Source organism: Scyliorhinus torazame, chromosome 9, assembly GCF_047496885.1.
Source record: "Scyliorhinus torazame isolate Kashiwa2021f chromosome 9, sScyTor2.1, whole genome shotgun sequence".
Taxonomy (NCBI): Eukaryota; Metazoa; Chordata; class Chondrichthyes; order Carcharhiniformes; family Scyliorhinidae; genus Scyliorhinus; species Scyliorhinus torazame.
In genome coordinates, this window is record NC_092715.1 from 177345285 (window position 1) to 177371972 (window position 26688).

The following is a 26688-nucleotide window of genomic DNA, read 5'->3' on the forward strand; positions in this document are numbered from 1 at the left end:
ACTTGATAACTTAAAAGAGGTAACTGCTTTCCGGAAGGAATTCAAACCTGCTGTTTGAGAAAGGAAACTGAGTATCAATACCAAGTCTTAAAGACAGTAAGAGTGCTGTATGCTCGGCCACACCTTTGAAAAGAGTTTTCTGGTTTATGGGATCTTGTTGTTAAATTGGAACAGCTAAAGGGGAATTTATTAAGGGTTATACATAGAGTACTGTAGCTGTGTGGGGTATTTATGTTTGTGGTTGATAAAAATGCTTACTGTGTATATTTATAAAAATGTTAACTAAATTCGTAGAATAAATGTTGTTTTTGATTAAAAGTGCTTAAGACCTCTGTTGAATAATACCTGAAAGGCAGGCCCTTGTGCTCATCATAACCAAAATCAATAAACCGTTGTAGGTCAGGTGAACTCCATGATATACTTTGGAGTTTTCTAAACACTGGCCAATAACACCGTGTCCAGAGCAGGTCTTCATCAGTAGTCCCCTTTTAAATTTCCCTTTAAGGTCTGGAAACCACAGGATCTCTCTTCCCACCTGCCTCTCCTCCGACACCCGATCCCCCACTCTCGGCCCCTCGGCTCCTCCGACACCCTCCCTGCCCACACTTACCACTTCCTGGAATCCCTAGACTTAGGCAGCTCCATTCCTGTCCATTTCAGCCACTGAATTCCTGTCCACTTCAGTTACTGACACTGCAGGGACGAGAGAGCAGTTAGTCAATCTGATTGGCCGGCAGCTCTCTAAGGCGGGACTTGAGTAATGGAAGTCCTGCCTGCAGCCAATTAGTGCTGTTGGAGTATGAAATCACTGTAGTGCAGAGGATGGTGTGACGGCAAACCCTGCCATCCTAAAAATCTTGGCCCTGGTCCCACATCAGGCTGGGCCACTGCTTTGCAGAACACACCATTCAGTCTTCAAGTCTGATCCTGAGTTTCCTGTTATTTGTCCTTTCAGTTCTCCACTTTGCTCCCAATCTGATCTTTCTGTCCTTGGTCTGTGGCCGTGATCCAATGAAGCTTGAGGAACAGAGCCCTCTTGTGACTCTGTATTCTATATCCTTCAACATTGCATTCAACAATTTTAGATCATAATCTCTGCCTCCATTTTGTTTCTTTTCCTTTGCTGGTTCAGAGCCATTCACACTTCATCTGGACAGCTTTTGTTCCTATATCAGTCCCCTACTACTTACTCTCTTTGGCTGTTGTATCATGAAAACATTTGTCATTTAATCTCCCCTGCTCTCCACCTTATCCCAGGTCTTCCCTTTTGTTCCTCCTGTCTCTTCCATTTGTTCAAAACCTATCAAGGGTGGAATTTTACAGTCCCTGTTGTGACGGAGGTGGATTCGGCAAATGCAACAAGTCTTTCAAACCCATTAGGCGGGATTCTCTGTCCCACCAGCCGGCCAATGGGATTTCCCATTATGGGCAGCCCCACACCGTCAGGAAATCCCCGGGTGTGGGTGCGCTGTCGGCGCAACGGAGAATCCCGACAACGGAGAATCCAGCTCATTGACTTTGGCGGGAATGGAAGATCAGGAATGGAAGTTCCCAGTGGCAGGAGGGGATGTAAAATTCTACTTTCGTTCTTTCCTCAGTTCTGATGAAGGGTCATCAGTCTGAAACGTTAACTTCTTTCTCTCTCTCCACAGATGCTCTCCGGCCTGCTGAGCATTTCCAGCATGTTCTGCTTTTATTTCAGGTTTCCACCATCTGCAATGTTTTGCTTTTGTAATATCTTCTGCATAATTGGGGATAGAAATTGGTAAGCGGTGATGATCATGAATTGCAATGTGCCGGCTGCCCGTGGAGGTGCAATGGGTGGTGGAGAAGAAAGTGCTAATGAGGCCCGAGGCCCAATTTCAGACTGGCCTTGACTTCTCACTTCAGGCACGGGAGTGGATGCTAGGAAACTTCTGGCTCGTGGAATGTAATAGATCATGGTTAGATTCCTCAATAATCTATGTAATGATAATACTACTTTTTCTGGTGGGATGAAGTTTTGTACTCCAGGTGCGGAACGATAGAAAAGCATTGCATTTGTGTTTCATTTGACAACGTTTAAGATTTCGGGCAATCAACTGGATTAGCAAATGAAATGCAATATTAATAAACTTACACAAATAAAAATGGTCTTTTTAATATATATCGTTTATTTTACGATTGTACAGAGATAACAATTTGGGAAGATGCCTGGTGCTATGCGGCATGAAATATACAGAATAGTTAATCAAATACATATAATTTCACAATTATGCAATAGTTTGCAAATCTCATTACACTTGGCATTTCTTTAAAATTTTATTTAAAAGCAAAGAATACAACACAACAATAAAAGGGAATTATTCCAAATGTTACAGTTCTAAAGATCTACACTCAGTCCTACACAGATAATTTCAAGTAATAGCACCTGAAGTAAAAATAAAAATCAATTTAGAAAGCTGCCAAATAATCACTTTTATTGTTTAAATGATTCCAGGCAAGTTGATATGAAATTACTTTCTCGAATAAAATGATCTGCAACGTACTTGTCAAATAAAGCAAAATACAAAACCAAAAGATGTCACTGATGGAATGAAGATTCTCCTGCTTATCCACAGTTACTGATCTCTTGATACGGTTTTGTTCTGAGCTCTTTGACCACTAAGGAGGGCTCACCAATTTTTGTTAATTATGTGAATGAGTTAGGGTGTTAAAAATACTACAGGAAATCTTGGCATTTTTGGTTGCATATTTTATACAAGGAGGTGACAGAAAGATGGTTTAGTACAACCTGCTTCTTTGAATTACAGTATTTCCGCTTTGCTAACATGTCCACACATGAGAATAGACACCCTCAAACTAAATTGTATGGTCAGGATCTTTCACAACCTCCCTGTTTAGTTACCAGAGTTGACATGAACACAAACAAGCTTGCATCCTTGTGATTAACAGTAACATCCAAATGGGCTACACTGTCAATTTTACATTATAGATCTTAGGAAGGACATCATTTATATTAGCCAAGATTCTCACAGAGACAAGTGTCATGTTGGGTGTTCTGATGCACAAATGATCCCAACAAGGTCAACTTTTTCCCCCCCAAATGTAGCACATTCTAATAATAAGCTCAACTCTGCCTGCAATTTTTAAACTCACAGAAGACAAATATGCCACCAACAGGAGCTTATTGTACAGCACTGAGCACGTGTAAGTAATCATGGTGATTCATATATCAATAATTAGTTTCTAAAAAAAAAAAACAAGCCTTTAATTTTTCAAGCCAAAACTAAATTGACCCACCTTTTAGCCTTTCAGAAAGTGATAGCGGTATTCAAAATAATGACACAAGGGGAAATTCAAGAAAAGAATATTCAGTAACAGTGCCTTGCCTGGTCATTCTGGCATAAATACACAGTGACAACTGACTGAGGAGTTTTGCCACTGTGATGGAAGAAATCAAACAAGAAGGAAGTCAACTATAGGACTGCCAATGCAAAAGTTAACTCTTAACTATATGCGATGGAAGTAAAATGTTTAAAAAAGTGGCGTACTGGATAATCTGGTCAAATAACTGTTGTAAACCTCTCAGTGACATGTAATGGAGGTTGAGAACATGTCTACATGCCACAAAATTCCATTGATTAGTATTTTAATAGAAGTATTATGTTTTAAATGAATTAAAACCTCCATTAAAATAGCAGGCACAGACCTTAAATATAAATGCAGGTGTTTGTATGCTAATATTGCACAATTTAATTTCAGCACCTAATTTTCATAAAAAAGTGTCGCCACTTGTGACCCAACAGTTAAAAAAAAAAATTAAACAATGAAAATATCACAACAGGAGTGTAATTTTGGTGAAGGAGTCAGGAGATGGAACAGAGCCTGGGTCAGCATGTTTCTGTCCCGTTTGCAGTCAATAGCAAATTACACTGCAAAGTAGTAGTGGGAGGGAATGAGCAAGAATCTGTCTTCCCCAGTTCGATTGAACCAGTGGTTCAACAGGGTGCCAGAGAGGTGAACTCCCAAGCTAAACCAGAAACTCTATGAGAAATGCCCCTGAAAGGTCCAAGAGGACTCATGACTGCTGAGAACAGGCACTCACCTGCTTTGGACCTCAAGTTACAAAGATGAAGAGTAATCGATCAGAAAAGGCTCGATTACTGTTGGAACTGGGATCACATTGCACTACAGGGAAATTACTAAAATATTTCAACCCCTTTACTTCATTCTGATCTGGTCCCTGGAGCGGCAGGGTGCCATTTCATTGCCCCAGTGGGGCATGGTCTTCGTTGCAACGCCACAGTTGAGAGCAATTAGGCAATAATCAATTGAGGTGAAAGTGACAGATGGAGGTTCACCCCATCACATTCCCTCTGAATCTTCCCCCCCCCCCCCCACCCCCCCATCATTTCTTTCCTGGCCATAACATAATGGTATTACACATTTTTTTTGGTTGTTTATTTTCTTCTCTCTGATGTTTAAATAAAACATTTTATTTAAAATTGGCTTTGCCACACCCCCCCACCTCCCCCAAATGCTGGAAATACAGAGCAAACCTAACAGCATTTGAAAAACGAAAAAGCAGGGCTCGAGATTTGGGTGGAAACCCGGGACCAGAGTCTGACATGGGTCTCAGTACCTCTGTTGTTATGGCCTGCTGTGCATTTCCAACACTACTGCTTTTCAGTATTTCCTTTTCTTTTTATCTCAATAAACCCTGACATTTAGTAACATACAAACAAGGGATCAGGGTTTGACAAAATAGAAAATATCAAACATGGTGTAAGTGCGAACGCACTGCATATAGAAAATAATATTCAGAGCTAAAATTCATAGAATTTTATCCTCAGTATTTGGTGAGTGAAAGCTTAGCTGCTGTGTGAACAGTCACAATGTTCCGTTGTACACTACTTTATAAAATTCTAACGGTAAACTGCTAATAGTGACATTTGTACAATAACGTGATCGACATTTAGTATTTATTCTTAGACTGTAGAACCTTAGACAGTACCTGAATGATGCAAAAGTAATTCAGTGTTGCACTCCACAGTGTTTTACTCTCAAGTCACTGTTTTTCAAGCAAATGTCATTGGCACTATTGAATGCATAAAAAGAACTTCAATATTTTGCTACAGGCTTTCCCTACAGTCTTTGAAACGATTACAGTGAATGTTAACTTCAGCTCATGCCGCCCTGCTTTCCATGAAGACATGAGTCATCTACACATGAACTACATTCTGACAGTTGTCAAGTTATCAGTTTGCGACGAATGGACCCATCTTAGATATAAAAAGCTAAAATATCTGAATTTTGAAAACCATGGAACAGCACAACACAAAAAATATCTTGGTAAACAAAAAGAATAAATTAAATGAATAAATTATACCTAATACATCAGTACCTTGGTCTAAACAAGTTGTAATTCTGTATTTTCATAAATTAGAGTGTACTTATAAAAATAAGTTTCATGCTGATGTGAAAGGAGATGTCAACTCTTATGCTGTAGCTTTTGTGCATAGAAGTCTCTACAGGTCTCACAGCAGCGCTGATACCACCTCATGTCCTGACAGAGATTAGTCTCTCGTATTATTTTGCAATACACTTGCCACTGGTCCTTCAAACATTTGAACGTCAAAGCAGCTGTTTAAACAAAAAGTAAAAGAAAAGGAACATTTAGTTACATTTTAAAACGTGAAATGGATGTTTTTACTTTTCTTTGAATCTTTAACCCCCTCCTGGGCTTCTGCCCCTGAATTTTTTCAGCTTCCATCCTGGATGTACTGATGCACTGTTGGATAGACACCAACTCTCCCTCCAATATTTCTCATCAGTAGCCAGTACCTATGAGCTTTGACAGCAAGTATAAGCAGGTGATTCAACTATGTGCCAAGATTTATCTGTTCTTACTTGGCATGCACACGTCTGCACATTACAGCAGGAGCCACCAGATATCAATCAGAAGCCAGAATACGAGCTATGTCCCAAATGTTCTGCTAATTCAACAGAGGATTAAATGTGCTTTTGACCCCTATTACTAGATGCAGGAATAGGCTGCTTTACATAGTTCCTATAAACTGTCTCAGTTATGCATTAATGTTATTGAATTGAAAACAGTTGAAATAAGTTTTTAATTTTATTAGGTTGTGTGCTTAAATTTTGATATAAGTTTAGCTGGTATCTTACCCAGCTAATTGGTGAACATCAATATTGTTTAATTACAGCATTTGAAATGGAAATATAAATGTTCCTCTTGTTTGTGTGCAAGGTCTGGGTCCAGCAATGTATTGAAAGTCCCTTGATTTTGCCTTGAATAAACTGCAGCTAGCAAAATCTGTGGCATTTCTGCCATTTAATAGGAACTTGCAATGCAGCAACGCCATACGCAACAGTAAATAACCTTGATCGATAAAAGAAGTGAAAGATAGCATAGAATTTATACAAAAGCAAAGAACCCAGATTCTACAGACTAGGAGAGATTAAAAGAACAGCAATGGGATACTAAAGAAAATGGGAAGAACTGCTCAAAAGGAATATGAGAATAAAGCTTGTGAGGGACATCAAGAACAACACAGAAGTTTTTTTTCACAAATATGTTAGCAAAATAGGATAGCTAAAAGTAATGTGGGCCCCTTAGCGGAAAATGCAGGTTACATTGTTATTGGAAAGCAGGAAGTGACAGATTTACTAAGTAACTTCTTTGTAACAGTTTGCATGATTGAGGATAAGGATAAAATGCCACAGACACGAGGAAAAATAAAATCAAATCATTAGAAGCAACTAACTTGATTAAATGCGCGTAAAAAAGTGTGGAGAAACTAATTAAATTGGAGATAGACAAATCTGCAAGACTCTCTGTTTCCACCCCAGCGTATTAAAAACAAGTGGATAAATTATTGATACTCTAGTCGTCATCTTTCAGAAACTCTCTTGATTCAGTCAATGTCCCCTTAGATTAGAATATATCCAATCCATCGAACAAGAAGGGGGAGGGGGAAGAGTTAAACTAGGAATTTTTAGGCGTTTTATTCCAACTTTGGTTGCGGGTAATTGACAAGAATCACTCATTAGGGCTTGTGTAATTATATTTGGACAATTAAGGGCTGAACAGAGATCTGGCTTCCATTTTTAAAGACATGTCTCATGAACTTTGTTGAGATGTAACTAACATGATAGATAAAAATAATATTTATGTATGTTATGGACTTGCCAAAGGCATTCAACAAAGTTTCATAAATAGAATTAGAGACAGCATATTGCTTTGGATGAGGAATTGGTTAGGACTTATGAAAGTCTGGAAAATGAGATCTGTACTAAGGCCTCTGTTTCATAAACGATTTGGATGAAGCAAGACAGCCATATATTTGAGCATTCTGTTGGCACTAACTATGATGGAACTGTAAATTGAGTAGATGGAATCAGAAATCACCAATAACCATGGTCAGGTTCAGAAATTAAAAAGTCTAATCAAATGTTAGCCTTTATCTCAATAGGTGTGGAATACTAAGGAGTGGAAGTGATGTTACAGATGGACACAGCTTGGGTTAGACCCCATTTGGAATCTGCATTCAATTCTAGGACTGCATCTCAGGAACCTTGGAAAGGGTATAGCAAATATTTACCAGAATATACCAGGGCTCAAAGTGTTAGGATTACGAGGTAGGTTGCATGGGCTAAACTTGTATTTCCTTGAAGGTAGAAGATTAAGGGGTGATGTAATTGAGGTGTTCAAAAAGAAATCAAAGGAATTGATATGGTACATAGTTTTATTTATCTGGTGAGGAAATCCAGAACAAAGGGGCATAACCACTTTGAGTTAAGAGCTCAGGGTTAATGTCAGGAAGCAGTTCTTTACACAAAGTTTAGTGGAAATCTTGAACTCAACTCTCTAAAATGTTGTTGAGGCTAGGTCAATTGAAAGTTCGGAGATTGATAAGATTCTTGTTTGGCAAGGGAAGAGTTCCAGAGCCAAGGCAGTTAGATGAAGTTAAGATACAGATGAACCATTATCTGACTGAATGGCTCACCAGGTTCTAGAGACTGAATGGCCTACTCTGTTTCTATGTTCCAGAAAAGTTAGACAGGAGAAAGAAATACTTTGCATAAATTCTCCTCAATTCAACTACAAAGTTAAGAGCTTACGTATATAAGAAGTAAGAGTAGGCGTAAGCTATTCAACCTCTTGAGCTAGTTCCACCATTTGATTAGATCATGGTTGATCGATTGTGGTTCCTGAATCATAGAACTTACAGTGCAGAAGGAGGCCATTCAGCCCGGCCCTTGGAAAGAGCACCCTACTTAAGCCCGCGCCTCCACCCTATCCCCGTAAACGCACCTAACCTTTGACACTAAGGGGCAATTTAGCATGGTGAATCCACCTAACCTGCACATCTTTGGACTGTAGGAGGCAACAGAAGCACCCGGAGGAAACCCACGCCGACACGGGAAAAAGTGCAAACTCCACACAGACAGTCAGCCAAGGCCAGCATTGAACCCGGTACCCTGGAGCTGAGGCAGCACTGTGCCACCGTAGCGCCTGCTAGTCTTTGACAATTCTGGAGATTTGTTTACCATACAGCCTGAAACATACACAAATTCCTTAAATATAGTGATTTATTGTGTCAATTTAGTACTCAAATAATTTATGACTGGAGTTTTTAAACAGAAAACATACATAGTAAAAAATGTGATACTGCTTAAATAATCCAACTTATGAAAGCAATTATTAGGTTGTTGAAAAATTCCATTGTACAGCGCAGCAAAGTATGCCTTTTGGCAAACTGAGTTCCCATGCTGAATGCATTGACTGTTTTCTGTTCGCCTATGTTATGATATCACCTGGTCTGATGTAGCTCACAAGTATTGGTTTGCATAACAACCGACAGCGAACTGCAGTTTTAGCTGCACAATCACAGGGGCTGTAGCACCCTGAAAATCATATGAGAAAAACTCGCCACTGTATCCCTGCTCCAATATGGCCAATCTGAAAGGTGTCTACCACTGGCGGCTGTAGCTCTTGCCTGAAAATCAAAGTCCAAAGATATACATAAAATGGTGAATGCCATTTTAGGAGACAAGTGCTGTATCCAGTGATACAGCTGAGGAAGATGTGGGGGGGTGGGGGTGGATTCAAAACACAGAAAAATAATTGCTTCGAGAGCATGTCACAAGGACATCTCTGCACTATACCAGGAATTAGGCTCATTATGCAACCAATAAGTTTACTGGGACCTAGGCCAGCTAATGTGGGTCCCGTTCTGGATTTTAATAAGTGGCCAAATGCTTGACTGAGGCGAAGAATTTCCTGTAGTTGCCCTGGATCCACTGTCACCTGCCAAGTGGGCAGAGCAAGAGCAACTTTCAGGAGATGGCCGCTATTAATTGCCGTTCAAATGCAGATAAATTAAACAATATACTTGAGCAGGATTGTTGCAAATACACAGAATTCTTTAAAGATTCATCTTTACAGCAATTATCAAACTATTTCGGCGAAATTTTCAGATGGGTTAGTAATTACCAACCCTCCATATAATTATAATTCTATATGAAAGTACCACAATTAAGAGTTTTAATAACGTTTTAAGAAAACAGGTATTCTGAGATATATCTGTGAAATGAATATATCTGATTCTCACTGCAGAGGCTAGGCTTGGTGTGATATCTAACAATGACATTCCTAAATCATTCTGTATAAAAGTCAATATGTCTTGTTTTTCAGGGGATTGCAGAATGTGGCCCCCACCCAAACACCCATAAAAATCCCATATAATTATAAACAGAATTTGATTTATCCAGTCTGGTAAAGTATTTATCCTGCAGAGCACAGGGAGATGGGCAGAAAAATGGTCTAAGACACAGCGCACCAAAGCAAGAAGCTGCGGACTCGGTTATCATTTGCCATATCATTCCTCAAGGGGCTTTTTAAGTAAAACACTCAGTATCTTTCATAGAGGCAGACAGTCCTGACTGGCACATGGTGGCAAGATGAGATCTAAGCCCTGACCACGATGTACTGGGCAGTTGCTCATGTTACCTACCATAAGGCTGGCCCTGAGCAGTGGGCACATTCCCAGGATTGGAGAGAGGAGATGGACACAGAGCTGAAGCTTGAAGGTGTTGATACCCCCGGCACGCGGTCTACAGGCAAATCTGGGCATACCTGAGCACCAGTGCCTCAAGCTTTCATGGCAGGTCATTGTTAACACTGCAGGTTACTGAAGTAAGAATTCCTTCCAAGTGCGTTTGTGTGCATTGACAGTGGCCGCCAAAGTTACCACAGCCCCAGACCACCTGGGTGGCACGGTGGTTAGCACTGCTGCCTCAGAGCGGCAGGCACCTGGGTTCCATTTGGGCCTTGGGTGACTCTGTGAGGAGTTTGCACGTTCTCCACATGTCTGCGTGGGTTGCTTTCCTCCCACAGTCCAAATTGTGCAGGTTGGGTGGATTCACAAATAAATGATCAATACGCATGATTACGGGGAGGGGCCTAGGTAGAATGCCCTTTCGGAGGGTTGGTGTAGACTGGTTGGGTCAAATGGTCTCCTTCTGCACTGTAAGGATTCTATGGAATTTCTTTGCTTCCTGCTGCTTCCAGGGATCTGCGGGTGACATCGCAAAACTTCACAATTGAGAATAAGTGGAGCTCCTCAGTGCAGGAAATTAAGATAAGTGCGGGCTCAGTGGGACCTTCTCCACCGAAGCCTGAAAAAAATAACAGAGTCCCGCTTCGATAGCTGGAAAACACCCCGCTAAGCCCGCCCACAACAGGACTCTTTTTTTTCCGTTTCGTGTCCATGATGATATGCATAAGCAATCTTATATATAATAATGTGCACAACCTCTGACCAGCAGGTGGCAGTGTATACCTACACCAGCGTCAAAACTGTGGAGTTTCACGCCAGAAAAACTGGCGTGAATGGGCCACAAATTTATAATATTTATAATAATTTATTATAAAACAAATGCGTGGTAAAGATAACTGGAATAAATATATTACAAGCTACTACCACTAACTAATGTTCCTGGAGCTACTGCAAAATGCGTCTATCCACCAACACTACTTACTCCCAACTCTCCGAGGCACAGAGTCACATGGTAGGTTTGCCTCTATTCTATTTAAACTGGAAGACTGAATGTGCAGGCCATTGGGCTGTGTCAACATTCACTTGATTGCCTGCTGCATTTTATTCTCCATGCAGGTGGTCAACCTTTCCACAATGGCGAACATCAGCATGTATGCCTGAGACATTGGATGTCGTATACTGGCTGTGTCACACCCGACTCGGAATGCAACACAGCCGGGATGTCTCGTGAGAGCCTCGTGTAAGATTTACCTGGCTCGCCACACCTCGCGAGATCTAATCGAATCTTGCGAGACGTTGAAATCTGGATCCCGCCCACAACAGGCAGGACCAGAATTTGTATATTTAAGTGTGCAGGTAGGCACACTTAATACGTCTCCACCAGAGCTAACCAGTACCCGGGATCTAATGGTTTCGCCAAGGCGAGCCCAACCGGGCGGTGTTTAGAACTGGTCTCCAAAAACGGGGACCAGGTGGAACGGCACTTGGGGGGTCTCCCAGGCAATTAAAGGCCCTCGTGTGGTCAGCCTCTGGGCAGGGTAGCATCCTGGCACTGCTGATGCCACCTGGGCATCCTAGCATTGCCAGCCTGGCACTGCCAACTGGGTGCCACTGTCAGGGTGCCTAGGTGGCACTGCAAGCCTGGCAGGGACACTGACTACCAGGCTGAAAGTGCCAAGGTGGCATTTTCCCTACGCTGTGGATCGGGCCTGGGGGTACCATGCCCTTATGAGGTGGGGTGCGTGGGGGACTCAAGGACCCCCTAACAGGTAAGTTGAGGATTGAAAGATTGGGGTGACATTTAAAAATGGCATCCTATTCTGTTCCTGCATCGACGAGTGAACTCTTCAGTGCAGGCGATTAAAGTAAGTGCGGGCTCAGTGGAACCTTTTCCACCGAAGCCTGAAAAAATAACAAATAACAGAGTCCCGCTTTGATAGCTGGAAAACAACCTGCAAAACCCACCCACAACAGGACTCTTTTTTTCCCGTTTTGTGCCTGTGATGATATGCATGAGCAATTTTGTACATAATAATATACATGACCTCTGACCAGCAGGTGGCAGTGTATACCTACTATGTGACTCTGTGCCTCGGAGAGTTGGGAGTAAGTAGTGTTGGTGGATAGATGCATTTTGCAGTAGCTCTAGGATAATTAGTTAGTGGTAGTAGCTTGTAATATATTTATTCCAGTTATCTTTACCACCCATTTGTTTTATAATAAATTATCTTAACTAGTCAAGAACGAGATGTGCATCATTCCTACTGGCCAGTGCACAAAAACATGACAGTGCCCATCATGACATTCATGCTAAAGAGTCTCCTTCCAGGTTTTGCAATGCCTCTGGAAATGCTGACAGAACCTCACACATTTTTGCCGCTGCTCCAGAATAATCCACTCTGTGGATGACCACCACAGGGAGAAGGTCGAACATCTCTAGCCAGTTGAACAAAGTTAGATTGTTCTCTGTCCTCCAACAGAGGCTCTCTGTTATTGTCCCAGACTTCAATAATTGCTCCTGATCACGTTAAAAAAATTAATTCATGGGATTTGGGCATCGCAGGCTAGGCTTGCATTTATTGTCCAATCCTAATTTCCCTTGAGAAGGTGGTGGTGAGCTATTTTCTTGAACCACTCCAGCCCCTGTGGTGTAGGTGCACTCGCAGAGCTGTTAGGCAGGGAATTCCAGGATTTGACCCACCAACAGTGATGGAATGGTGAGATATTTCCAAATCAGAATGGTGTGTGGCTTGAAGGAGAACTTCGAGGTGTTGGTGTATCAAAGTATTAAGTACTAAAACTCTGCCAAAGTTTCAGTTTCCATCAGCTCCATTTTTCTCTCTACAGACACTGGCTGACCTGCTGAGTATTCACAGCATTTTCTATTTTTAGTTCAGATTTCCACCATCCATAGTATTTTATAGTTGCATCACATCAATATCTGTGTAACCTTATTGACACATTTCTACATTTACAATACCATCTTAAATTAACAATACTTGATCTTACATAAGCATTTAATCAAGATGTAGTTTTATTCAGGGATTGAAATGGAGTTGTTTAAAGATCTTTGTTTGGTAACTGGAGCATTTGCAGAATGCATAGAATCTTTTTTTTGTTAGTGGATTAGTACGTCATGTTATGTTGTATGCACACAGTCATGCCACCAGAAAGGTCCCCAGTGGTCATCGAGGGGTAGAACACCTTTTGCTCCTATTTTTGGGTCCAGAATTGTTGATGCTCTCCCCAAATAGAAAGTCTGTGGCCTGGCTTGAAATTGGTATTTGCTAACATTTTTTCCATGCTAATGGTGCCTGTCATGTCTCCATAGGTAGCCACCTCATGTGAAAAGAATGAATGTCAAGCATGTCTCACTGGCAGTGACCCAAATGTAAGCCCTAGGGGTGTGCTTAGAGTGAGCAATGAGGTGATTGCAAGGACAATTTAGTCAAGGGAGAGCTCCATCTGGTTCTGTGGGAAAGTTTATTAAACTAAATTTTGAAAAAAATAAGCATTAGTTGGTGGTCGCTTGTTCAGGCTGCAGCACCTGAAGAAACCGGAATGATGCCAGCCAAATGTCAGCTCTACTGAAAACAGTTGACAGGCTCCTTATTTACATATGGAAGGAATTCAATGCGCATCTTCGGTGACCACCAGGAATGCCTGAAAAATGGCCTTACCTCGGCATTTCATCCAGACTCACTTTATTACGCCCACCTCTCCAGATCTCAGTATGAATTAGTTAGCAGCTGCCCAAGTGACACAAAGGACATTACAATTGGCCTCAGTGGTCACAGACCAAGGGGTGCAAGGTCAGACAGGTTTCCTGGTCCTGATTGCCAATGGATGACACCTGTTGGAAAGTGCATATGTGTGGGCACTGGATGAAAATGGGATTATAAACTATGCAATAAACATGTTTAATTGGATAGAACATGCAAAAAGCTTGTTTTAAAAATGGATTAATTTTTCTTAGATTTAGGTTAATAGTGTTTTACCTAAATTTTTAAACTGAAGATCTATTCTACATTGAGCAAATTAAGTGAAGCCTGATTTCTAAGTTATTCATTTGTACATATGTATTAGGACCTGCTCGCATAAATAACTGGAATGTGAATCTAATTCATTCTTCATGAGTAACTGTGATCTTTGTTCATTGTGTCAGCGGCCATGTCAGTAAAGTATGCATTTAGCTATGTCATGTGGTTGAGAAATAAAACACGTTGAAGCTTTTTGATTTGCACTCATCAGGACACTTTGCAAGAATATCAGTATAAGCGAACAAAAAACAATTTATACTCTATGAGAAGAGAGTGCCAACCATTTAGTACTCCCTTCTTATATAGTATAAATTGTTATTATACACGATAAAGCATGGGCCAGAATTTAGACATGATACACATGATTGGTAAAGGTGGACTTACTTTGAATTATTCCCGATGACAATTTGAGAACTTTATGCTAATTATGCTTTTCTCCCTTCCATTTTACCTATTAACAAGCAAAGATCATTTACAAAAGTACTTAACTGGCTGTAAAGAAAAGAACCATAAGCACAATGCTTTTAACTTGTCACTAGAAATATTTCAAAGTCCAATTTATTTATTTTTATAAATTTAGAGTACCCAATTCATTTTTTCCAATTAAGGGGCAATTTAGCGTCGCCAATCCACCTAACCTGCACATCTTTGGGTTGTGGGGGTGAAACCCACGCAACACGGGGAGAATGTGCAAACTCCACACAGACAGTGACCCAGAGCCGGGATCGAACCTGGGACCTCGGCGCCGTGAGGCAGCAGGGCTAACCCACTGTGCCACCGTGCTGCCCTCAAAGTCCAATTTAACCAATCATAGGCATAATTCAGAACACCCTGTGAGGCCATGAAAACTTTTGTTAAAATTGTCTTTTCTTTGTTTAAAATGAATGGTGGTGTGTGAGAATGGAAGATTGGCATTTATCTACCTGCTCTCTTACAAATAGCCAAAAAGACTTTACACACAACACATTATTTTTGTAGTGCAGAGATTAGCAAATGTAGCACCCACTTTACGTACAGCAAACTCAGAAATGAAAACTTATCTGGAGAGCTTCTACAATGTCCTTCACTTAAATTAAATCTGTTAATCTAACAACTGGGATAAATGAATAGTTGGGATATTGCCACATGCCACATACCTAATCTGGGTGATGTGATAGTGTTCACATTGACTTTTTCATTGCAGGGTTTTAAGTGGCAAGGCCTATAGGCTGCTGGCTTTTCTGATAGGAAACAATCATTTCCATGTCTTCCCGTCACTTTGTGCATACACTGGATTACTCGTGACTGCATCCCCTTTCCGCAGGTAACAGAACACTGTAGGTAAAGATACACATGTAGTTAGAGCATAACTCAGAACTTGGATGCTTATTTCCAGAGTTGGTTTAGTGTGAGGAATTCCACTGCGGAGACAAACATTTTCACTTTAGTTTTTAAAGACAGTGCATATATCGACATAGATTGAACCAGTTTGCACAATCTCACTTTAGTCCTGGTGGGTATAATCCAAGTATCAAATGCTGCTCATTTAGGACTAATTGCACTCAGAAGACACAAAATGGCTGCTGTTGAAAATGTCATATTTGATGTGTTATGTACTCTGGGATAACACAGGCTGCAACTGGATGCAGCTTTGACCAAAAGATACTCCAGACCTTGAAGTTAGTTCAATCTGATTTATTGAACCAATAGCACAGTTCTCTATGAGTTCGACTCTCTGCTAACCTAAGTGTGGTTACTCTGTCTGACTGAACCAGACTAGCTCTTAGCCACATGCTGGAGGTGTGATACTGTACATACACTCTGTAGATGTTCATCAGTGGAAAGAGGCAGAGTGCGAGTGCCTCCTGCCTTTTATAGTGAGATACCACCCGAGTGTCCTGCCTGCTCATTGGTTTTGTCCTGTTCTCTGTATTCATTAGCTGCCTGTCCGTGCCTGACTGTATATGACAATATTAATGCAGCTAGAGACGTCTTTCTGACACTGCAGCTCAGAGATAATGGTGGAGCAATGATGGGAAAATTTAATCTGTATCTAACGTTGCTACACCTTACTTGGGAGTGCTGTGTGCACAGATACAGAGAGACTGAAACACAGTCATTAGTTGCCATTATTTGATTTACTAAAAAGTCCAATTAAATTTCAGTAACATTTTAATTTTCAATTTGATCATTGGCCCATTGAGTCATCGTGAAGATGTGCTTTGTGCCAAATAATGATTTTCAAAAGCAACTTGAGATCACAGCCAAGGATGGCAACCACAATTTGTATTACTATACATTCTGCATTCCATTTAATTGGAATGAAGACAGTCTGTCTCTAAAACGCATCAGTGACAATGACTTCAGGAGAGTGTGAGGGCCTCACATCTCATGTCACATTAGCAAGGCAGCAATAGTAATTACCTGAAGTATTCAACTGTTGGAGATGGGCCATTAAGACTAATCACTTGGGCAATGGGACCCTCGCTTTCTAGACGTCAGCTAATTAAGTTACTGTTGGAATACACAGACAATTACCTTATTTGGGAACCTCCCCCTTCAGCAGGAGAGGAAAGGTCACATGGTAAACAAACTCTTTGTCTGTTTCAAATATAGAACTGAGGACAAGCAACTGAGAGAGAAGACCCAAGTGGGTGGGAGTGCATCCTTCCTGCCACTCTCTTTCCCACCCTCCCGGCAAATTCTAAGCCCTGTCTGCTGACTGACCATCCAGGGACACTCCTGCTTACTGAAGGAAAGTTTGAAGCCAGCCAAGTCACCAAACTATGGACTGTATATTCCTTTAAAATGTTTATGGAATCCCTGGCCGGAGTTCTCTGAGCCTCCGCTCCGCAAACGCGCTCGGCGCGGGGGCGGAGAATGGGGCGTCAGACGCTGTCCCGTGATTCTCGACAACTGGACGAGTTCCGGTTGGCGTGGTTCACTCATGGTTCCACCCGGCGGGCACTCGGAGTGGCGGCTGAGGACTCAGTCGGAAGTGCAGGGCCCCATATCGGCAGCCAGAGCTGCGTGGACTACTCCGTGCCCTGCTGGCCCCCTTCAAATCGGAGAATCAATCTGCACTTTCTCCAGGAAAGTCCAGAGTGATTAGCACCCGTTTTCTCGCGGGTGTGGGGACATAGCCCCATTATCAGAGAATTCCGCCCCCTAACTTTGGCAATTATTCTTTCCCCACTCTGTGAAGAGAACAATTTGGACATCTTTAGATACGAGAGAGTATACTGCAACCATTTCAAAACCTACAGTTCCACCATGTTACTGGAGAAGTTGAATTCTTCAATTTCAGACGATGGAATTGCTATGTGTAACAGATATTGCAAGGACACAGAGTGTGTCTGAGAAGCCAGTTTTCAGGCAAAGAAACTGCATATGTTACAATTCAAGGTCTATTCTACAATGTGTAACAAGGTACCATTGTGCTGGTCCCAGTAAGTCTACTGATAGCAAAAGGGATTTAATGGCTACGCCCAGATATCACACCACCGATATCACTAATTGCAAGACAACATATGTACCTTTGTAATGATTGGATAGTTTAATTAAGCACCCATAATATGATTGGTTAAGTATTCTCATATACTGTGCATAATGTAACCTTAACAATAGTCATGATTGGACATAGATAACTGGTTGCAAATAATTGGTAGATACTAATTTCTTGTAATTGAATTTCAAAATATAACTGCCTGTACAATTCAGGAATCTGGGCTTTTTGGTGTTCTAATGAGAATGCTGAAAGCCCTCGCCAGAGCTAATTAAAGAATAGTATTTTTTGACTCCAAAAATCTTCGTCTGGTCACTCAAGAGAGTGAGGGTGAAGTGCACCACAGTTGAATAGCTGGTCATTTTTCCCCTCTTCACTCTGTAATTTTTGTGTGTGTGTGAGAGAAAGGTAGAGAGTATTTTATCATCTTACTTAAATTGTTATTTTTAAAAAATGTAATAAAGCTAAGCAATTTGCTTTGCTAAACTCCAGAAAACCTTTCCGGTTCGTTCTTTTGTGCATAATAAGTTAAGTACTAACTAAATTGACAAGTTTATTTTTTCCCTTGGAGCAGAGGAGACTGTGGGTGTGTGATTGAGATGTAAAATTATGAAGGGCATAGATAGAGTAGGCAGGAAGAAATGTTTCCCCCTGGTGGAGGGATCAATGATCAGGGAGCATAGATTTATGGTAAAGAGCAGAACTTAGAGGGATATGAGGCAAATATTTTTCAACCAGAGAGACCCTCATAACATTGAGGAAGTATTTAGATGTGCACTTGCGATGCTGAGGCATTAAAGGCTATGGGCCAAGTGTTGGAAAATGGGATTAGAATAGTTCGGTATCACCTGGAATGTAAGGGGATTCAACGGTTCAATGAAAAGATTCAGTCTTCACCCGCTTAAGGAGTCTGAAGGCTGACATAATTCACCTACAGAAGACACACCTGAGGGAGAAGGAAAGGCTGGGTGGGACAGATGTTCTATTCATGCTACGGGACGAGGGCTAGGGGAGTAGCCATATTGATTAGTAAGAGGACGAGGTTCTCGACATCAACACAGACCGACTGATAATAGAGGGGGGGGGGGGGGGGCTTTAACTGCTTGCAGGACCCGTTGACTGACTGATCAAGCCCCGGAATGGGGAGAAAGACAGGCATGGCTAGGGAACTGGGAACATTTATGGAACAGGTGGGGGCGGTGGACCTCTGGAGGTTCCTGCACCTGGGAGAAAAGGAATTCTCGTTCTTCTTGCCGGTACATAAGGTATATATCGACTTCTTTGCAGTGGGGAAATCGGTGCTTCCAGGAATTGTCGGAGCAGAATATTCCGCGATAGTCATCTTCGACCACGCTCCGCACTACGTGCATGTGAGATTGGAGACGGGCCATGCCCAGCACCCCACATGGAAGCTGGACACGGACCTCCTGGCCGACAAGGTCTTCTACCAGAAAACATCGCAGGCCATAGGTTCGAGTAACAACCCGAACGGGGAAGTCTCACCTTCCATGTTCTGGGAGGCACTAAAGGCTGTGGTCAGAGGGGGAATTATAGCCTAAATTATAGACTCCATCTTGGAGGTCGACAGAAAGTACTCTGAGGCCCAGATCGTAGCGCTGTTGGCGGAGAGGAAAAAGCTACAAATGGACTTTAACCTGCTATCCACCAGGAAAGCAGTCCACCAACTCTCGCGAGACACGGGGAACCTTCTACAAACACGGAGAAAAGTCTGGCCGCTTACTGGCTCACCAGATGAGAAAGCAGCCAACCACAAAGGAAATAGCGCAGGTAAAAGATAGCAGAGACATACTGGTAGCGGAACTAAAAGAAGTCAATCGAGCATTTGAGACCTGCTACCGATGACAATGCACCTCCGAGACCCCCGATGGGGACGCGGGGATGAAACAGTTCCTCAATGGACTGGATATGCCAGTTGTTGTGGAGCACAGATAGGAGGAACTGGAAGCACCAATAGATCTGGGAGAAATCAAGGTGAGCATCAGCTCCATGCAGGCGGGGAAGGCGCCGGCACCAGAAGGGTCCCCGGCAGACCTCTTGAAAAAATTTGCGAATGTCCTGGCCCACATCTAAGGGACATGTTCGTGGACTCGCTGGCAAGGGGCACCCTGCGTCCTACACCAGCACAGGCCACACTTTCAGCGATACCCAAAAAAGACAAAGACCCGAGGGAATATGGTTCGTATAGATCCATTTCACTGCTAAATGTAGACGCAAAAATATTCACGAAGTTCCTGGCCAAAAGGCTGTGAAACTGCGTACCAGAGGTGGTTACAGAGGACGAGACTGGCTTTGTCAAGGGTAGGCAACTAACTGCGAACATCAGGTGGCTGATGTATGTAATAATGACCCCCCCGGGGAGAGAGCACCGGAGGTGATCGTCTCGCTGGACGGATAAAAGGCCTTTGATAGAGTCGAATGGAAGTACCTCTTTGAGGTACCGGAACGGTTCGGGTGAATTGGCCATGCTAAATTGCACTTAGTGTCCAAAACTATCCTTAGTGTTGGGTGGGGTTACTGGGTTATGGTAATAGGGTGGAGGTGTGGGCTTGGGTAGGGTGCTCTTTCCAAGAGCCGGTGCAGACTCGATGGGCCGAATGGCCTCCTTCTTCACTGCAACTTCTATGATCATCCTGTGGGATGCAAAAGGTTGGAAGGGCATCCTAAGGGGAGGCAGAGAGCACAGAATCTCACTCTATGCAGATGACCAGCTCCTAATCATCTCAAAACCACAGGAAGGACTGAGAGCAAACTTGCAGATCCTGAAAGAGTTTGGAAACTTAACCTGGGCAAGAGCGAGGCATTCCCGGTGAACCAAAGCGGGAGAGGGACAGGGCTGGAGGGACTCCCATTCAAACCAGCCCAAAACAAATTCCGCTACCTGGGGATCCAGATAGCCAGAGACTGGACACAGATCCATAGGTGGAATCTGCCAAGCCTGGTGGAGCAAGTCAAAAAGGATCTGCAAAGGTGGGACTCCCACGCTCCCTGGTGGGGAGGGTGCAGACGATCAAAATGAATGTACTGCCGAGGTTCCTCTTTCTGTTCAGATCAATACCGATCATCTTCATCCCCAAGGCCTTTTTCCAAAACCTAGACAGATTAATCATGGAGTTTGTGTGTGTGTCTGTGGAGGGACAAGAATCCAAGAGTCCCCAAACCAACACTGCAAAGGAGAAAAGTTAGGGGTGGCCTGGCCTTACCAAACCTGCAATATTACCAGTGGGCAGCCATGGCAGAAAGAATGAGGGAATGGTACACAAGCCAAATTCGGAATGGGTGCAGATGGAGGAGGCCTCCTGCAAGGGGACGACCCTCCAGGCACTGGGGACTCTGGAGCGAAGCACTGAGCAGGGCTAACTCCACCACCCACTGCGCAAGGCTCAGCCTCATGAAGTTCAAAGTGGTGCACAGAGCACACCTAACCAGAACCTAAATGAGCAGGTTCTTCCCGGAGGAGGAGGATAAATGTGAACGGTGCCACGGAGGCCCGGCCATCCACACCCACATGTTTTGGGTTTGTCCCCAACTTGTTGGGTTCTGGACAGCCTTCTCCGAGGCAACGTCCAAGGTTGTGGAGGTGAGGGTGGAGCCGTGCATAAAAGTGGCAATCTTCAGGGTATCAGAACAGCCAAAGCTACACATGGGGAAGGGGGCAAACGTCCTAGCTTTCGCTTCCCTAATCGCACGCCGGAGAATCCTGCTCAGCTGGCGATCAGCAGCACCACCCACAGCAGACCTGGCGGAATTTCTCCACTTGGAGAAGATCAAATGCACCATCCAAGGGTCGTAGGAAAGCTTCCTCAAAGCGTGGGGGCAATTTGTCGGCCTGTTGCAAGACCTGCTCGAAGCCAACAATAACGAGAAAGGAAAAAAATTAAAATTAAAAGACTGACAGGAATACAGAACTCTGGTGGGGGGGGGGGGGGGGGGTGAGGAAGAGAGGAGGGAACCTGGTGGAAATAAGGGGAACACCACAGAGGGAGGGAGAGGGGGTGGAAGACCCCCCCCCCCCCCTCCACCCACAAGGCAGACACAACAGAAAGCACAAAGGAAAGAAGGGGGGAAAGGGTACAGCAGAGTAGGGGGGAGTAGACCTCGAACAAATTGGGAGGATATCAAGGGGGAATGGGGGGTGGGGGGGGGGGGGGGGGTGGAGATGGTAGTGCACCAAAACAAAAGGTAACAAGATTTATGTAATAAACAAAAAAAGGAATCCCATGTACTGTATATATCCAACACAAAGTGCAACTGTATATAAAATTGAAAATGCCAATGAAAATATATTTTTTAAAAGAATAGAGAGGTGGTTGTTTTTGACCAGCACAGATGTGATGGGTCGAAGGGCCTTCTCTGTGCTGTAAACCTCGATAACTCTACTTCCTTTTCCAAACAAAAATACCCTGTCGCGATCAAACACAGAGAGGGAAACATTGTGAGCCATTCAACCCCTCCTCGCCTGGTTGTAACGGAGTTTATCCAATGAGTTGACAAAACCATCCGGACTCGGTTTGACCTACAATTTGTGTTGGGTTGGTTGAACGCAACCATGATAACTGCAGCCATGAGCTGCAATGTCAGAAAAACATCTCTAGCTGCATTAATATGACATTTCCAAGAACTGGAGAGGACAAATTGCTCTGGGTTCTTACTCATTATTATTCTTATGTAAACCAAAGTTACACAGTGCAGAAGTAGAGATCACATTTGATGACGAGATTGAACTTTGGCTGTCTCTCTCTCTCTCCCCACAATATGCAAAAATAGCTTACAAATAGCTTACAACATTCACCATCAAACCTCACAATGATATGCCACTCAAGAAGAATTTTACATTAGTTAAACAGTAGATGTGGGGGGGGGGGGGGGGGAGTAAATAAATACAATGTGATTAATGTTTACCTCACGAAAGCATATGCTACATGATACAGAAATCTTGATGCAAGTACAGAAATCTTGACACAAGTACAAATGCTAAAATTGAACATTTTCTGATGAATTTAAACACACTACACAGTTTGGCAACGTGCTTCAGATATACTTACTCTCTACATAATCTTGTAGAGTGAGCTAATGTCAGGCAACTGGAGCACTATTATTGGCTTCAGCAATCTGAGGCTAGGGAAGGAAAGGAATTGGAAGGGATCAACATGGTTGCCTGTGGACCCCTGCTGTAAAGAGAGTGTTTGTGAATATGGGTGAGGCCAGATTTACACCTGGATGGACTGTTGCTTGATTGCACTGTTCCCTCCTGCGCAAATTCAGCAAAACTAGTGCAAAAGATCATGGAATTTTAAGCACAAATTAACTTTGTAGGACTGGATTCTCCGTCAGCGGGATCCTCCGTTTCGCCGGCAGCGCACCCATGCCCATGGATTTCCCCACAGCGTGCGGGTGCCCACAACAGGAAACCCCATTGGTCGGCTATGGGGACGGAGAATCGCACTGTCGACGGGGCCGCGCCGCATCAGAAAATGGGTGTGGCGGGACGGAGAATCCTGCCCGTGATTTTTAAACACCTTGCTAAACACTGGGTCTGCATACAGAGCTGACCATACCCCAGATTGAATTAACTATTATTCAGGGGTGTTGCCAATTGTGTCCATTTGCTGTCCTTCAAAGAGGATCTAAAAATTGCCCCGAAGACAGCAGGACACTTAGCAACATTAAAAATATATTATGAAGTAACTGACTACTGTAATATTGAGGATGGGGAATGTAACACCAGCTTCATATTTTGTTCTATTTTCCATTTGATTTTTGTCTGAAATATTAGAGAAAGCTGAACTGGTACATCAGATTATTATCGAATTCTGATGGTGTAGCTCTAACAATTCTGTAGTGGGAGGCGATTAATTTGCTTTTAGCTGTAATAAAACTGATCATAGTCGGGCCAGTCTATGCCCTCCATGAGAGCAGACAGTTGCAAACACATTTGCTCATCCTGTTTCCATCGGCCTTTAATCCTTTCTATTCATCCAATCTTGAATATTAACATTTCTACCTTCACTTGTCATATTAATGAAGAAATAATCACCAAATTATATCCCTGTTATCATTCCTCTTGAAATTTTTCAGCTTCAAATGGTAAACTTGCAACATTAATTCAAAGCTACTTACAGAAGTCAAGAATCACATTTTAAATCAATTACTGCAAAAAAGTGTTTTATTTGATAGCCCAAGGGAGGTTTTTTTGGGTGCAAGGGAATCTTAAAAAAACCCGACTCAGGAACGAATGACTTACACCAATGTAACCAATGAAGTAATTTTCTCCTTTAAAAATCAAGTCTACTCAGGTGATGAACCAAACACTGATTAAAATGCTTATATTTTCCCTGAAAACCCCAACTTTCAGCTGTTTTTGTAAAAGTACACTAGGTTACCATCTGTACACAGACCCATGGCCAGAATTTTACGTTGCTCTGGCAACCCCATCCATTCTGGCATGCCCCACTCACAAGTGCATGGAATTGCATGAAAGAACGTCGGGCATGTGGGAGAGTCGGAATCGTGCGCGCACCGATAATCAAGCTTGAAATTTAGCCCATTAAAGGGGCCAATTGAATGCAATTTTACGTGGTCTGCCTGCTTTTACAGTTGGCAGGTGGGCAGCCTTTACGTTCTAACCTCTGCCTCAATCCAGAACGGGATGAATGTCAGGACTGAAGTAAAATTTTAAAAGGTGTCCAGAGACTGAGGTATGTGTTTGAATGTGCTGCCTCGAGCTTCTGCATTAACGTTTACAGGTTTGAAGCTCCCTCAGACAGCTACATAGTGGCTGCCCCTGAGGGAGTGCTTTTCCTTTCCCCATCTCAGCATCCGCCTTCTTCCTGCCCTGCCCTGCAGGGCTGAGCCTTCACCAGTGCATATTTAATGCTGACTGCCCATTAATTGGCAAGCCAGAGGGAATTCATATTCCAGGGCCGGCTACAGCAGGAAGCATATTTTTACACCTGCTCCCAGGCCGGCCAGAATGCATGTGCCCGATGGACGGAAAATTCGGGCCCATGGAGTATTTAGTGATTTCAAAAAAATGTACATTCTAAAATGCTGTCCATTTCCACGGATTCATACAGTTGTTGTAAATCAACATTGCAAAATGTAGACAATAGTGCCCTATTGATGCGACCATCAATTCACTCAAAGACACGAGGAGAAGTAAACCGTGGTTTTAATCAGCTTAGAGCAGTGCCTGCCTGTGACTGGTACAATACTGGGAACTACCTGCAGGTCAGCTGCTCTTTATACTTCCTCTTAAGGGGAGGAGCCATGGGCAGAGCCCGTACATGCCCCAACATATCCCCCTGTGGGTGAAGGCCCACAGGTGGAGCCCACAGGGTTAACAACATAACACAATAGCAGAACATGATACAAATGCACTGGTGAATTATTAGCACTATACATTCACCACACCTATGTATCCAAGATTCTCAAAAATGCCTTTCCTGCCACATGTAAGATGGCTCGTTCTAGATCTGCTTTTAGATGAGCTTTCTTCCCTATTCCCCAGCTCTGCTGGAGGCACTGACTTCTGTTTGGATACAATTCCAGAGGGGGCTGTCACCCCTCTGCCTGACTATTTTATTGTTGCAAGGAGCCTGGAAATTATGATAGGCAGAGTGGAGTTCACTCAATTCAATAGCTGACAATCTCATGTTCTAGGATGTGAGTTTTACTTGGAAGGCGTGAGGACATCTCATTATTCTAGGACACAAACGCACAGTTATCTTGTCTTTGAGGGGCTGTGAGATTCCCCCATCTGCACATCCCTTTCACTGTCCTCCTGGACTGCACTGGGTTCAATGAAATCACTAACACCACCCAGTCATGCCATTTCTGCAAAAGGTTAACGTGGTAAACCTGCTCTTTCTCTGGTCCGGTTAACTTACTTTATAGGTGATTGGGCTCACCCTATGACTGGGCTCACCCTCTAAATGATTTTGTAGGGTCCCTTCCATGTTGCCAGGAACTTGCATTCAGTGGTCAGAACCAATATCAGGACATGTTCTCCTGGTGTTCCTACTGTTCCTCCTCGCTTGGCTGTCTTGGGCCCTTTCCAGATGTTCCTTCACAATGGGCACCACTAACTGAATGTGTTCCCTCAACTGATCCACATACTAATTGCAGTTCGGTAGGGCAGGGTTGTTCCTCCCATAACTCCTTAGTGATATCTAGAAGGCCTTGAGGGGTTCGAGAATACAATAGTCCGAAAGGAGTAAAGCCTGTTGATGCTTGGGGTATTTCACAAACGGCAAACATTAAGAATGTTAACGGCTGGTCCCAGTTCATTCCATTTTTCGGAATAGTTTCTCGTAGCATAGTCTTCGCTCAGTTCGCGAGTTCTCACTTGGTGTATGTGGAAGAGACAACACTTCCTTCATCCCATGGTCTGTGAGGATCTCCTTCAGAGTGCCAACTCTGGAAAAGAACATCACAAGCTCTCTGGCAATTGTTTTGGCTGTGGTTGACCGCAAGGATATTGCTTCTGGATCTGGAGTGGCATAATGGTCTTCTTGGATTACAGGGTACATCATCAATTACTTGCACATTTGTCCCCCAGCTGTGCTGTCCAAATTCCCCCAGTCTTTCTCCCACCTCAAGTCCAGGCAGTTCCCCTGTTGGGAGGCCGTCTTCATACTAGTCTTCAGCGGGCTCCTCCCTGCATCCCCTCAACAGGCAATGGCATCTGAGGCTATTTCCATAGTGCCTGGAACAAAGGGTAATCTTAACCAATTAATATTTGATAAGACAAGTGATTTACAATACATACCTTGGCCTGGTAATCCCTTGGGTGTGTTTGAAAGTGGACTTGCACAGTGGAATATGTCCAGGGTATCCCATGTATGCACATGATTGCCAAGGTATCTGCTCCTTCCTCAAAGACATGTCTTTGAACACCACACTTGGGTCCACCAGAGTCACCATGCCCCTGGAGTATATGATGGCTTCTATGGCTCTCTCTTCCACATGCACACAACGGGTTCTTGGCAGTACAGGGTTTGTGATGCTAGAGGCTACAATGAGGTTACAGTCCATACACTTGGGTCACTCTGGTAGGGATATTTGCCAGCCAGGTGTCCCA

General features: G+C 43.2%; 1 protein-coding gene across 1 annotated transcript in view; it reads right to left on the reverse strand.

Moving 5' to 3' along the window:
• Positions 1–4393: 4393 nt before the first annotated feature.
• Positions 4394–26688, reverse strand: part of LOC140429605 (A disintegrin and metalloproteinase with thrombospondin motifs 19-like) — a 789098-nt gene continuing 766803 nt past the window's right edge. The window contains exons 22-23 of the mRNA XM_072516849.1: positions 15241–15418; positions 4394–5625 (exon numbers count right to left, since the gene is read on the reverse strand). Of these exons, the coding sequence (XP_072372950.1) occupies positions 5474–5625; positions 15241–15418 (330 nt within the window). The 3' untranslated portion in view covers positions 4394–5473. The remainder of the gene's footprint in view (positions 5626–15240; positions 15419–26688) is intronic.